The sequence below is a fragment of the Microcaecilia unicolor genome, chromosome 9 (assembly GCF_901765095.1).
Source record: "Microcaecilia unicolor chromosome 9, aMicUni1.1, whole genome shotgun sequence".
NCBI classification, from domain to species: domain Eukaryota; kingdom Metazoa; phylum Chordata; class Amphibia; order Gymnophiona; family Siphonopidae; genus Microcaecilia; species Microcaecilia unicolor.
Window position 1 is genome coordinate 163954452 of NC_044039.1, and position 15799 is coordinate 163970250.

At 41.4% G+C, this 15799-nt stretch overlaps 1 protein-coding gene across 7 annotated transcripts in view; it reads right to left on the bottom strand.

Annotated features, from left to right (window-relative positions):
* Positions 1-15799, bottom strand: part of NIN (ninein) — a 213649-nt gene that overhangs the window by 41644 nt on the left and 156206 nt on the right. For 5 of the 7 annotated variants that reach the window (XM_030213931.1, XM_030213929.1, XM_030213930.1 and 2 more), the window contains 3 exons: positions 15224-15744; positions 5897-7978; positions 3-128 (listed from right to left, as the gene is read on the bottom strand). In XM_030213931.1, coding sequence (XP_030069791.1) covers positions 3-128; positions 5897-7978; positions 15224-15744 — 2729 coding nt within the window. The remainder of the gene's footprint in view (positions 1-2; positions 129-5896; positions 7979-15223; positions 15745-15799) is intronic. The other 2 variants (XM_030213934.1, XM_030213935.1) reach the window with 1 other exon arrangement.

Consider the following 15799-nt stretch of genomic DNA (forward strand, 5'->3'; position numbering starts at 1 on the left):
ACCACATTTCTTCTCGAGATCCCTTCGGGATCCTTCGTTTCTGGTCAGAAGCTGTACCTTCCTCTCTCAGGAACTCTATGCTGTTCTTCAAGGCAGCCTTCTCTTCACCGAGCCTCTTATTCTCACAGCTGATGTATGGAAAGAAAAAAATGAACATAAGTAACTGACTTCTACATAAACAGCAGTTTTGTTTTTTGTTTTTAGAACTAGCATGCCGACTACAAAACCAGTACATATATATTTTGGGTGGAGGACAGGGAAAGAAAAGAGCATACTACTTAATGCAAGGGTTCTCAACCCAGTCCTCGGGATACACCCAGCCAATGGGGCTTTCAAGATACCTTCAATTAATATGCACGATACATTTGCATACAATGGAGGCAGTGCATGCAAATTTATTGCATGCATATTGTCACGAATGCCTAGCCACCAGCCTGGGGTTACTCTGTGGCCACTTAACGGGTCTATCCCCAGCACAGCTCTGCCTGCATCTGCCGCATGTGCTGTACACTACCACCCTCCTCCTACCGACTGGGTCACAACCGCCTCTGGACAAGTCTCCCATTCTCAAATTATCCCCAGTGATTTCTAGACTATTGGAGCCACACTCCCAGTGGCCCCACAGTTCCCAGAAAGCACTCACAGATCCCATACACAAACCACCAGGATACTCTATCAGGCCAGACCTCAGAGTCAAACAAAATTGTTTACTGTCCTCAAAACTTAATCAACAAAAGAAAAATGTGCAATCAGCAAACAATAACGTGTAACAAACACTAACTAAACATTTGCTTACTTCTTAGAAAGTACCTGGGGAGATCAGGGCATATAGCTGTTCACAGAGCTTCAGCAGAGAGATCTCTCTCTCTCTTCTCCCACGCTAAAACTGGAGCAAAAGCCAGCAACTGCTGGGTAATTTCAAAACTCCATGCCAATCAGACCCCAGTCAACAAGTTTTTAAAAGTATACTGCTCACAGTACTGTAGATTCACTTCTTCACCGAGTGAAACTAAAAGAGGGCATGCACTTTTCTATAACAACTTTAACATAAAACATGCACCACCTGCTGGCTAAACTACATAAATGCACTTCAAAGTTTAATAAAAGCAATTTTACGGGTTTAAAACACACTTTTGTGTCACACATTCATTGTGGGTATCTTGAAAACCTGGTGGTCAAAGCAAAAAAGGATAAGGTCATAGTAACACAGTAATATAGTAAATGACAGCAGATAAAGACCTGAACCGTTCATCCAGTCTGCCCAATATAAACTCTTTTTACATGGTATGTGATACTTTATATGTATATCTGAGTTTGATTTGTCCTTTCCATTCTCAGGGAACAGACTGCAGAAGTCTGCCCAGCACTATTCTAAAAGTTCTGAAGCTAACATCGAAGCCCCTTAAAATTTACACTCCAGCCCAACCCTATCTATTCAGTTACGATCAGGGCGTAGACCGCAGGTCTGCCCAGCACTGGTTTTGCTTCCCAATTACTGGCGTTGCCACCCGATCTCCACTAAGCTTTCGTAGATCCATGAAAATGGACCAAAAGCAACAAAATAGTGGAGGACACTCAAAGAACCAACACAGCTTTATTCTAGCCAACATCTGTGGCACATGCAAGACCTGACACGGCTGTGTTTCAGCTACAAATGCCTGCGTGAGGGGTCGATAATCTAAAGGTGGTGTCACTGATCCTAATGATGTTGGCAGAAAGTAAAAGGCAGCTGCGATATCAAAGGCGTTTAAGTCCAAAACTGCAAGGAAGAAGCGCTATGGGAAAGCACTTTTTGCACTTGCATAAACAGCTTGAATAAACGAAGCAGACAGCACAATCTAAGTGCCAGAGGTGGCAGGAGGTCAGACCCCATCACCTAAACAGGAGAATACAGCAGCTGCAAAGAAAGAAGCAGGTGGCAATGGTGACCATGTCAGTTCAGGAAGAGGATCGAAAGGGAGGGGAGGCACAGAATGCAAAGGGAGCTGGTAGGGAGCTGGAGATAGCACAAGAGGGAGAGTGATAGGGGTAATGCAAGAGAGGGAGGGATGGAGAGGGAGTGAGTGAAGAAGGGCTGTGCAGCCTACATACCTGCAGGCAAAACACACACTCCCGATACATCCATGCCACATACCCACATATAGATCCTCCTCTCATTCCACAGATAAAACAGCTCAACAGTCCTCACAGAGATAAATACACACACACACACACACCCCATCTGTCAGTGCTCACACCTACACCTACCCAAACATCCCCTGCTACTCTACTGAGAGACAATACCATGGCTGTCCCCTCCAACTCCCCCATGCAGATATGTCTGAGTCTGAATGGAGAAAGGGGACATGTGCCACTGCATTACACTGTGTGCACTTTAAAATCATAACATATTAATTTCTTGACACTGTAACTCTCACGTACTCTTCCTTTAAAAAGCCAGAGTTTAGAATTCCTCACGATGACAAGCATCCCTGCATTTTCCATTAAGAACACAGGTCTAACAAGGTCTTCCTTGTTGGACAGGAAAGAAATAAAAACAAGGATAGAGGAAGTTAAACATCCTTCCACCAAGAAGCAAGAGATAGGGAGGTGCACCCCCTCTGATGAGAACCAGCTGTGCCCTCCTGTCTTGAAAATCCACTCCCTCCTTCTTCCTCAGCTAGTAGTTCCAACTCATGAATCACAAGTGCAAAACATTTAATCTGTGTTTTAAATCTCTTCAGGAACAGCCAGTTGTGAGGGCTTTTCAAGCTTTAGGTTACTGACCCCAGGTTCCTCCTAAACAAAATAATGCTGATCAATATAGCTGCACAGAAGCCAGCCACCATAGGAGCCAACTTTTCAAAATTATTGGGGGTGCTAAGCCCAGTGGAAATAACCCCTCCCTGGACACATACATTGAATTTTCTCAATACTGGGGGTGCTCAAGCACCCACAGCACCCACAGAGTCGGCTCCTATGCCAGCCACTACAATTTTACTGAAATGTTAAATGCTTCACACATGTGCTAAGAAAGAAGGCAGTTATTACTATCGAAAAAGTTACACAAAGGCAGTTTTTCCCACAGAAAAGATGCATATAAGAAGTACACAGTGACAAGACAGTGTATGTTTTGAGTATGCACTGCATGCAGGCATTCTTGGAAGCGATCAGGTGAAGCAAGGGCAGAGTTACAATACATGCATGTGTGTATTTTATAAATCTACAAAAGTACTTAAGTACATGCACATGCTCTAAGCACGTTTAAATGTGTGCAGTGGCACTCTCATGCTACAGTGGCTGGTTTTGGCATCTACGTTACTTTTATAAAACAAACAAATTGGACGGCATCTGTATTGATATAATTTTTTTTAAGGAAAACTATATATATTTTACACTGGCACATTAGGTGGTCTTATGCTTGATGATCTTTCTGCTGGATAACAGAGCTGTTCTGCACTACATTACGACTCCTGAGGCAGGCCTAACAGCCGAAACATGGCTCATGTTGAGACTGATATCGACCAATAAATTTCTGCACCATGCCGTTTGCTTTGGGACTTTGTCACCTTTGCTGTTGTTGTTTTCATTTCTCTTATGGAAAGGCTAGTTCTTCCATTTATTTTGTGTGTTTTATTGATTGATGCCTTTATAAATCAGGCTTAAGATAGGCACCTTTTTGAAGTCCTAGGAGGCATCATTTTTATAAGTTTCATACTGTACATCCTGATCTCATCTCAGCCATGGAAAGGGAAAATTTTATTACTTTATATTTTTATTTTGCAGCATTTTGATTATATATTTTAAAAAATAAGCATCTACTAGAATCCATCACTTACAAAAAATGCTATTACTATATAATTTTGTTTTGCAGCATTTTCATTATATATTTTTAAAAAAAGATAAGCATCTATTAGATAAGCCAATTACAGACTAAGCTCTAAACCTCAAACCTCTTGCTTTTTTGAGGTTTTTAAAGCCAGAGGGGATAAGCACAATAGTCCCCTCACTCACTCTCCTAAACCCCAGGTTTGAACAAATAGTTTGCTCACATTTACAGGGGATTAGGATGAAGTATACATGATGGGGAAAGTTTTTGAAATAAATATGTATTCCACTTCTAAAATGGAAGTGCTCACATTTAAAAATTCTGTTTTTCTACAATTGCAATTTACATGTCTAAATGCCATTTAAAATGACCTCCTACATACCATCAGTAATCTGATACAAGTCTTTCATGTCTACTCTCAGCACTTTGCAGCCTCCAAAAGAAACATTTAGTCTCATTAAGCAGGTTAGCAATAATATGCACAGGTTAGCTACCCAGTGCGGCTCATCAATTCCAAACCAAATTTCAGGGGGAAAGGAGCAAATAAACTCCTTTCGCTGTTATTTTGGATTTCACACTGTTGTACTGTACAGAAATACTCCCTTTTCCCTTAAGCTAAAGCCGAAATATTGTAATGCTGAGCAATTTTTTTAAGTGATAAATTCACATTATTTCCTCTGAAGTGCATTTCATGTGGCTTTATTACAGGTTTGCATTCGATGAAGTACAAACAGCAAGCTTAGGTCAAAAAGCCAGAAAGCAGAACTCTGGCTCATTTATGAGGAGAGCCAAAATCAAAACAAATGTTATCCCCAGGATTCTATATAGCGTGCCTAGAGATCGGTGCCAAAATCGGTGCAGATTCTATAACAATGGGTGCAATTTAACAAGCTTAACAAGCTAATGAGCGCTGATCGCAGCACTTACCAAGCAATAATGAGCACTGATTAGAACTTAGGCACACAACTCGCTAAGCATATCCTGCAATGATGTGCGCCTAACTTCTAATGCATGCAGGCAAAAAGAAGCACGGTTAGGGGTGGCAAAATGGGTGTTCATGGCAGGGGCGTAGCCAGACTTTGGCAGGAGGGGGGTCCAGAGCTGAGGTGAGGGGGCACATTTTAGCCCCCCCCCCCCCGGCACCATTGCCGACACCCCCCCGCCAGCACCACCTCTAACAATTTTGAACCCCCTGCCAATGACCCTCTCAATCACCCGCCTGCCGTCGCCTACCTTTGCTGGCGGGGGTCCCCAACCCCCGCCAGCCGAAGTCTTCTTCCTTCGTTTGGTTTCTGAGACTGACATCCTGCACATACAACAACATGCAGGACGTCAGACTCAGAAACCAAACGAAGGACTTCGGCTGGCAGGGGTTGGGGTCCCCCCGCCAGCAAAGGTAGGCGACGGCGGGTTGACAGCGGGAGGAGGGGTTGAGAGGGTCGTCGGAAGGGGGGTCCAGGGCCAAATCTACGGGGGCCCAGGCTCCCGTGGCCCCATAGTAGCTACGCCCCTGGTTCATGGGCATTCTAAAATTTAGACACCTAGTTATAGAATATGGCCCAGTGCGCCTAGATCTACAAGCCGCGATTTATGCCATATTTTCCTTGGTGTAAATAGATGCACATAGATTTTGGTGCTGAAATCTCAACTGAGCTTTCCTCTTTTAATAATCGGCACCGATTTGTTTTAGGCGCCATATGTAGAATCTCCTCCTATATATGCAATATACCTACACCTCAAATCAGTTAAGATGTATATGGAGCTATATCAGCGATGCTACTGAGATTTTGCATCAGGTTTTTCAAGCCCATGGTATGACTATGCTTTTAAATTACATACAAATTTTTACCTAGAAGAAATGAAGGCAAGTCAAACTTTTGCATGGTGTACACAACAGCAGTTCATTTACTACAAGAATCTAGAACACCATCTTCTAGCAGAGGATAATTTGCTTGTTAATGTCATATTATATATAAGCATGGGCCGAGTAGCAGTCATGCGGTTCTATCATGTTAGTAATAGAAGCACAGCAATGCAGCTGACTGTGAAATGCACAAACATCCCATGGATGCTACAAGCGTACATTACCTCAGCACTTCAACTTTTTGTCGCAACTCATTGCACTTGCTTTGCGAGTCAGACATCACTGTTATCGGCTTCTTTTCCATATTCTCTGCTTGGACGTTTGGGTTCCGTGTGTCTTCTGTTTGCCCATCCAGTTTTCTGTTCTGCTGTAGTTCTTGTATGCTTGCTTCGTGTTTCTTTTTCCAGTTCAAAAGGGCTGCAAACCTTTCTTCCAGTTTTCTAAGTTGTTTTTGCATGGTTAGTTTTTCACTTTGCATATCAGTCTTTTCATGAAGACAACTATCACAAGTGCTTTCTAATTCTTTTACTTTTTCCCAAAGCTTTGAGTTTTCCTGTCTGCATTTCAGATTCTCTTTCTTAACCTCTTCAAACTTGGTTTTCAGTTGCGTATGCCCCGCATCCAGTTTTTCTTGCACTAATGTTTTAATCTCCGATTTGAGATTCAAAGTTTCAGTTTTGACTTCCTTAGGCAAATCTAAAGCTTCTGAATGGGCTGCTTCTTCCTTTTCCAGTTCTAGAATCTTTCCCTGAAACTGAGGTAGAGCATTTATGACATCAGTGTTCTCTTGCTTAGGTTCTTCACACAACTTCACAAGCTTAAGCAAAGGCTCAGTTATTTTCTCTGGACTTTGTATGTCAGAAACTTCAGAAGAGGAGTTTCTGTTTTTCTCAACAACATCACTATACATAATTTCCATCATTTTAAAGTTTTCACAAATACTTGTATTTTCTTTCTGCCCATCTTCATATAATGTCTTAAGCTTTGAAATATTGACTGGGATTCCTTCAGGTTGCTCCAGTTCTACTTGTTGCTCAGGAACCACATAGTTCATACCTTTAGTCTCCCCTGTCACGTGGCTATGACCCACACTTAATTTCTTTATCTCTTCTTTGAGTTGGGAGACCTGACCCCTGAGATCACTATTCACTGCTTTAGTTTCTTCATAGGTCTTTTCAATCTTAGACAGAGTTTCAACAGATTCTTCCAGATCTTTAATTCTAGTCCTAAGTTCCAAAACAGAAATCAAGTCCTTTTCATTTTCTACATCTTGAAGAAATACACCAAGTACATTTTTTAGAGGACCACGGTCATCTCCCACTTGTTTTCTCTGCATCTGCCTTACAGAAACCTTGGTTTGTGCAATCCCATGGCCAAGCAATTCATGGCTAGCTCCATCCATATTACCCAATGCTGCTGGCTCTTGTTGCATCTCTTGCAGTCTCTGCTGTAAACCATAGATCTCTGAAGCCATTTTCACATTCTCCTTCACAGCTTGCTCATGTACCTTTTGCAGATTTCTAAGAGTGCCCTTGTCCTCCTCCAACTGCTGGATGTGATTTTGAAGCTCAGTGAGCTTGGTCTTCATTACAGAGTTCTCTTTCATTGACGCATTGTAGTCGGCTTGCAATTTTGTCAGAACGAGCGTCTCTTGCTGAAGTTCACTTATGGTGCTCTGAAGCTTGGAAATCTCCACAGCCATGTCTGCTTTTTTTCTTTCAGCTCGCTCACATGTCTCTTTATACAAGCTCTCAGAAATAAGAAGCTTCGAAGTCAGGTCTTGTCTCATCTGCTCATATTCCTTTTCTAAATTTTCTAGCTTTTGATGAGCGACAGCAGCTTTCCCCTCTGCTTCAGACTGAAGTTGATCTCTCTCTTTTAGCTCCTCCAAGAGGTCGTTTTGCAGCTGAAGTATTCTGTCAGATGAATTTTCTTCTTGTCTTCTTGCAGTGTTTTTCAAGTCTTGCAGCTGTTCCTCGAGCTGCAGCTTTTCTGCAGTCAGCTTGTTCAACTGCTCCTTGTGCTTTTTCTCCAGCAGTTCTTTTTCAGAGACCTTTTCTTTTTCTAGTGTTTCCTTCAGTCGCTCTTGTGCTTCTACGCTCTCTTGAATTATTTCGTCTTTTTCAAATTGCCACTGGGATTTCTGCTCGCAGTGTTGCTCTGTCAGGTTGCGCAGCTCTTCCCGGTAACATTCTTCCAGCTGTCTTAGCACTTCTTCGTGCCTTTTCAAAGTAGCCTGGAGGTCCAGGGAAAACTGAACTTCAGCTTCAGATGTTCTTCTCTCATACTCTGTTTTCATTTTTTGCCTAAACATGGTTAATATATAGCATTACTAAAACCTGGATCAAACTCAGGAGACATCGTTTCATTTCTAAAAGACATAACAAAATAGCTACTTCTTTAATTTCATCATTTTCTATCATCCCATTTAAATTAGTAGATAAAGTTATCAAGCCTACCAAAATTTGGTTAAAGAAAATCAACAATGTTGTAGGAAATACCTTTTATATGGCTAGAATGTTTTGACTGGGGCAAGGGCCTAGCTTCGATTTTTAACATTTGTTAGGCTTATAAAACTTATTCTTACAAATTTATAAACAGTTTTCTCCTTTGCTACAGAACTGAAATTATAACCCTTAAAGTTTAAACTAATCATGACATGAAATAAGCGACTGTATACAAGTGTTAAATCTGGATAATATAGCATATCATTAAGTGTTTATCTGCAGATTAGTCAATGATAAAAACATCTCCAAACAGAATATAAGCAATGTCAAAAAGCTAAGTGGCCTAGCAGTAGATTCCTCATTGTACTGGTATGACTTCCCCAGCCTGATATTTTCAACAGCAAATGTTTTTGAATAAAGTAGGCTGGGGAAAGAGGAGAATCTTTTCTGCAAAGCAAATTTAAAGTCTGGCAGAAGGTAAAAAAAAGTGAAGAGAGACAACTGGAAAACCGGGCCAGGAAAGTATAAACATTCAAGAGGAACTGGAAGGAAGGGAATTATTGGCCTTTGTGAAACCAAACTACAAGAGAATGTCAAAATATCTTATGAGCTGGTTGGCTACATTAAACGAAACAAATTTATAGACTGGATACTAAGGGAATTTATTTTTATTTACTGTTGGTCATATTATTCTAATTTTAAAAGATGTTAATTACAAACTAGGTATTGAACAAATTATTCTTATTACTCTATTGTATCTGTTACTATACATCTATTGATATCAAAACAATTGGATGACCATTAATAAAAACCATATCATCAATTCTTATTGCTTTTAGGCTGAAGAGAATCTTACAGGAAAAGTTACTAAACCTTTCTATAGCTATTAAATTATGGCAACACAGATGGTACTTAATACCACAATGGGAGAGAGTCATGCTGATGTTATACACTGCATTGGCTTCCATCCCTGTTGCATTTAACACTAGAATATTATCATACAAACAATCCTATATAATAATTTCTCAATCTGCGTCTCTGGACAGCTGACTGGCTAGGTTCGTAACCATATGCAAATAAGCTACTATGTAATCGGCTCGCCTCCAATCTTCCCTCTCAGTGCCCCGTCCTTGCGGAAAGAGGAAATTACATCAGAGGAGGGCAGGACACTGAGAGGGAAGGAAAGGGAAGGCTGGAGGCGAGCAAAGCCTGCTGCTGCGACTTGAGGTAAAATAAACGTTTTTAAGGCAGGGCGGCACGAAGGAAAGGAGGGCTGTTGTGGGAGAAGCGGGCAGGTAAGGACTCGGGTTGAACTGGAACTCAGGTGCTTTAAAGGGGGGGGCAGGTGGAGTCTGAGGCGAGTCACTGGACATGGATGGGAGGAGAGGGGACACGATAAATCGCTGGACATGGATGGGAGGAGAGGGGAGACGATAAATCGCTGGACGTGGATGGGAGGAGAGGGGAGACAATAAATCGCTGGACGTGGATGGGAGGAGAGGGGAGACAATAAATCGCTGGACGTGGATGGGAGGACAGGGGAGACAATAAATCACTGGACGTGGAGAGGAGAGGGGAGACTAGAAATCGCTGGACATGGAGGGGAGGGGAGATGAGAAATCACTGGACATGGAGGGAAGGGGAGGGCACACAGGAGAATCGCTGGACATGGATGGGAGGGTAGGGGAGAAAGGAGAAATCGCTGGACATTGAGGGGAGGGCAGGGGAGAGAGGAGAATTGCTGGACATGGATACAGGAGAATGCAGGGAAGAGAGATTTAAAACATAATTGCGATTGATTTCTTTAGGCCAACTCATCCGTATTATCTGTTACATTGTGCCAGAAGAGAACTACCAGAATATGTGCGCAATAGCGTACTACTGGGCCCACTGAGAGAGGTGTGGAGGGACCTCAATGGGCTGTGGGGATTGGGAGCAGATACCTCTGACTTACTTCCGTTACAGGGGAATTTAGAGTTTACACCAGGTTCTGACAGTCCAACATTTCGCAGATGGGCAGAGCTGGGGATCACAAGACTTGAACACGTTTTGGATTCTGGAGGGAGGATTTTATCTCTGGGTGCACTGGGGGTGGGCATTAGTCCGACACATCTATTTGCATATCATCAGTTGACACACTATGTTAGATCCTTGGAGCCCAGTAAGTTGGAGGGAGGTCACGGGCGTAGATTAAGAGCTTTTTTCGGGGATATCCCCGGAGATAGATTGTCTGTATCGGGATTACAGAAAGCTCTGGGAGAGCTAGAGGGTGGAAAAGACATGGGACAAGTTGGTCAGAGGTGGGCGGTGGATTTGGAGCAACCACAGCTACAGCTGGATTTTCGGAAATTGATATCTCGCATTCCGCAGATTTCTGTAAATGCGGGATTGCGGGAATGCCAATACAGAATAATTTTTAGAGCATATATGGCTAAGAACCAAGTGTTTAAATTTGGAGGTGTCGAGGACCCGTTATGTTCCAAGTGCAAACGGGGAGAAGGCACGTTCTTTCATTCTCTTTGGAAGTGCAGCATGATTCAGATCTTTTGGAAGCAGATATTCAGATATCTGGAATCCCTGGTGATGCACAAGATTCCGTTTTCACCCCTGGGAATACTTTTGGACAAATACGAAGTATTCAGAATTTGTGGTAGAGGGGCTCAGCAGCTCATACGCAAGGCCAGCATAGCGGGTAAAAAACTTATTATGGGCGCATGGAAGAGTGAGAAATCTCCAGAATACTGGCATTGGAGGAACAAGTTTCATGAGATCATGATTATGGAGCGTAGAGGGGTGGGATCCTTCCCCAAGAGACGAAAGGCATTTCTGGACATTTGGGAACCATATATACAGTCGCTGTCACCTAGGGCACGGAGTTTAATATTAAATAGGCTCTGAACATTTTTATTTATTATTATTATAATTTATTTAGTGTTTGTGATTATATAATATATATATATATATATTTTTTTTTTTTCTTTTCTTTTTCTTCTTTTTTCTCTTATATTTTCTTCTTGCAAGCTAGAGGGTTCCCTATTGTGTAAGGGGACCATAGGTTAACAGGAAGAGGAGGGTGGTAGTAGCGTAAAGTCCCATTGGATCCATAGTCATGGTGGTGGGCCATCAGAGACAAGGTACATCGCTGTGTTGATAACTAGGGAGACTGTTTCAGGGGGGGCCTTGCCTGAATCTTATTTCAGGCAACCGCAATGTAAGCTCCTCTTGCTCAATAATAGATTAACAGGCTACGGTGTAGCCTGGGAAGTTCAGCGAGAGGGAGCTAGGAGTTAGTTGTAGTGTTGATACAGATTTGTTGTTTAATTAATAAAGGGGATAACTGGGAGGGGGAGGGTGGAGCAAGGGAAGGCTTTTAAAGAGGGCTATTTTGCAGTAGGTGTTGCAGTACATAGTTACCAACATGTTCTTCTATTGTGTATTTGTGGGTACTGCAGTATCAGTGGATTTTATGCGATATATAAGCATTATAGCCTAAATGGAGGTTTAATGAGTAGATTGAACCATAAGATAAGGGAATGGGAGGGGGGGGGGGAAATTAAATTCATGATGACAAAGCAAAGAAGCACTCTGTGTAGTTTGACAAGTTGGTGTTATGTACGGATTCTGAATAGAACTGTTTAATTTCTGTATTTTGTTGTTCATCAATAAAAATGATTCAACTAAAACATAATTGCAATTAGACGATAGCCTTGCTAGGGCCCGTTTCATTTTTCACGAAACGGGCTTTTCTGCTTGTATTAATTATTAGATGGATCCTCAGACAGCCTATGAGTATATAAACTTCTTTAGCTCAGCACTGGCCAAACTTCTCATTGATCCAATCTTGCAGATTTTTTAAAATTATATTTTGTGATATTTTCTTATGTTTATACTTATCTTATGTGCTCATTTGCATTCTAATATATCGCCACCTCTCCCGACAATTTGAATTGTGTACTTTCTCCAGCAGATGGTTTAAATGAAGAACTCAAGTGGATGTCTAAGTTAACTATTTCTGGATATAAGCTGGCCCTTTCGTGGTACGTTTGATGAACTGCTATCGGCTACTGACAGTGTTTAACCAAATTTTTGTGTGTCATGTCGTATTTGCTTGTGTGAAGATATGATGAATTGTACTCAGAGGGAATTGGATTCTCATGTTTATGCTGTTTTTTTTTTAGGTGCCTTGACCATGACACAGACTACTGAAACATGAATTCATGTCAGGAGAGGTAGCAATATATCGGAAGGTGAATGAGCACGTAAGTGTAAACATAAAAAGTAAACATTAGAAAATATATTTTTAAAAAAATCAGCAAGATTGGATCAGTGAGTTTGAAGTTTGCATACTCATGCGCCATCTGAAGATCCATTCAATAATCATTTAATATTGTTTGCATGATGGTGTTGGACTGATTGATATTAATTTAAACCAACATTCTACAGTTAGTGTGACATGGGTATATTTGACATTAGAATATTATGTATATGAAGCAGATTGGTACAAACCAAGGAGTGAGTTAAGCTCTGATCAACAAGCTTTACTGGAGGTACCCACATCATAGTAATTCTGGAGAGGCCTTTTCTGACGTTGCTCCCATGCTAAAGGACAGTCTTCTCTTGGATTTACGAGCAGAGTTTAGTTACCAGGGCAAACATTTTTGATTTGCTTGTGCTTTTTCCATAATTTTCAGACATTTTATTTGGCCCATTTCACACATGCTAATTGACAGTGTGCATTAATTAGTAGGATCATTTATTGTGTACTAAATTTATGGCACACTAAAAAATGTGCATCTCTATGCCCATGTTTTCAAAAGAAACCAATATGGCTGTTTCCAGTAGATCAGAATGGAGGAATTTAAGATACGGATATTATCCGCAGCACAAGAATTATGTTACTATGGAATCTGAGGTTAGATTTAGCATGAGGTTGACGTGGAGCTGAAGTTCAAGGTAATGGCTTAGATGCCAAAGATATTTAAGTTTAGGAATATCGGGATCATGGTAATGAATGAACGCAAACTTTTTATGCTTCCCATTGTCATGGTTGGACTATATTGTATGTTAATTTAATCCATGAGGGATTGCTAGTGAAACCATTAAATCACAGAAACCTTTGAATGGATCTGTCAAATTATGCAAATGCATTGATCCAAGGATCCACAGGGTTTGAAAGTAGGCTGCTTTGTTTCCTTAAAACAATGTGAATTAAAGGGTACATGTCACCTCACCCCTAATCATCCTCTGACAGACCCTCTCCATTTTAGAATAAGAATTATTATATTCGTCCTACTAGGAATGCTCAAAAAGCTTTGCATATCTTATCCTTCCCAAGCTCAAAATCTGCTCGATTGATGCTGCTGAAAATTGATTGGGGGGGGGGGGGGGGGGGGGGCAACGTTCAGACCCTAACTGAAGTTTACAGAAGAGAAAGATATTTATAGTGAAAAATCATAATATGGAAATGGTACTGCAACCACAACTGTTGTACTGCTATTGTCCTATCAGTTTCTTATTAATGACCGGGGATATGAGTTTGCCATTATTTACCCTGTTTCCCTGAAAGTAAGACATCCCCCGAAAATAAGACCTAGTAGAGGTTTTCCTGAATTGGTAGATATAAGGCCTCCCCCGAAAGTAAGACCTAGCAAATTTTTGTTTGAAAGCAGGGCTGCCAAGAGCCGGACAAGGCCGCCCCCCCCCCCCACCTCCGTCGCTCCCGGAACTAACCTTAAACGCCTCCTTTCACCTTCAAAACATCAGGGCAGACCTCTCCTTCCTTCCGTGCCCCGCCCTCGCGGACATTACGTCAGGCGAGGGCAGGGCACGGAAGGAAGGAGTGGCCTGCCCTGCTGCTGCTTGCTGCGAAGGTGAAAGGAGGCGTTTAAGGTTAGTTCCGGGAGCGACGGAAGGTGGGCGGGCCAACCCCGATCCAACCCCGATGTTTCCCCGAAAAATAAGACAGGCCCTGAAAATAAGACCTAGCGCATTTTTGGGGGCAAAAATTTATATAAGACAGTGTCTTATTTTCGGGGAAACACGGTAACCAACTTTTCTTTATGGGTGCTTAAACTGATAGGAGTTGAAGAGTGGTGTAGAATTGCCTGAACAGATTCTGCAGTGGGATGTGGCTCCAGGGGAAATTCTGGATTGGAGTAGGACCAATGAAGACGCAGGCCTTTGTTCAGGGGGTAAAGGGCTTCTTGATTCCACAAAGCTGAACAGAAAAATTCACCTTTTTTAAAGGTGGTGTTGTAAAGGTAAAACAGATGAGAACTGAAGATGTGTAGCAAAGAGACTAAGGAAGGAAACTATAATAATTTTCTATGAAATCAAACAAGGCCGTTAATAGATCCAATAAGTTGTAGATCTTGAAGGATTTGGGGAAACTGAATGAGACTATGTGGGATCCGAGAAGTATTTGTTTTATATTCTGATGGAAACATTGCGACATTTGTTCTTTATGATGTCTCTGCTAAAAGGCAAAAGATGAGAAAGAAATCTCTTCATTGCATCTTAGACTTTGGCTTTGAGTATTATGTTCTTTTTCAAAATTTCGTAAGGAATATTTAAGTTCTCAATCAATTTTGTTTGTTTCTGAGTGTGAATAAAGTTCTGCAACTTTTTGCTGTAGGGCTTGGCAGCAACTGGCAATAAGTATGGGGCATTTTAATGGAAGGACAACTTATGTAGTAATAACAGAAAAAAATCTTGATGAGGTTGATTTCTAAATTAAGTCTCTCTCCTTTCAATACTGGGGACTTATGTTAGGTTTAATAATTTACCCTTTTTACCAGGTACTTTTTACCTGGATTGACCACTGTTGGAAACAAGATATTGGGCTTGATGGACCTTTGGTCTGACCCAGTATGATGCTTGTGTACTTATGGAATTGTTTGTGGACTGACTGAAGGATGAGCTTTATTTTGATAGCTGGTGAGTTGTTTATATTTTCATGTATGTATATTCAGGATGTATTTTTGTATGCTATATTTGAATGGTATGTTTCATGTTTTTACTGTACATCTTTTTGAAAGGCCCTAAGAGACCTGGACTCAGCTACATATAAGTTTATAAAATTAATTTCAAGCAATTGTCTCTTACCTTTCTTCCTGCAGTTCAAACCGATGCTTTTCTTGTAGTTCTCTTCTTAGCTGATCATTCTCTTTCGCATGCCTTTCTGTTAAGTTTGTAATCTGCTCACGGAATCCACATTCTAGCTCATTTGTCTCTTTTTGCAATGTCCTTTCTAGCTCACTCATCCTTTCCTGTACCTCTTTTGTCCTCTGAGCACCATTCTGAGACAGCTCTTCTTTCTCTCTGTTGAATCTCTCCTTCTCCTCTTTTAGTCGAACCTCGAGAGCTTCTCTTTGCTTTAGTTGATCTTGCAGATGTGCTTTTTCTTCATCAAATTTCATTTGCAACTCTCTCCTCTCATCATCATACCTACAAGCCATCTGTTGATGATCGTCCTTGAGCTTTTCCATCTCTTCTTGGAGCTCCAGTGTTTGGATTTTAAGGTCACTTATTTGCTCTTCGGTTTTCTGAATTGTCTCTTTGCACTTGTGCTTTATATCTTCTTTTTCCTTTTCACACACAGTCTGTATCTCCTCTAGCTTCTCTACCTTCACCAAAAGAAAGTGTGAGATATCAGCGAAATCTAAAAGTCTGAAGTATTTC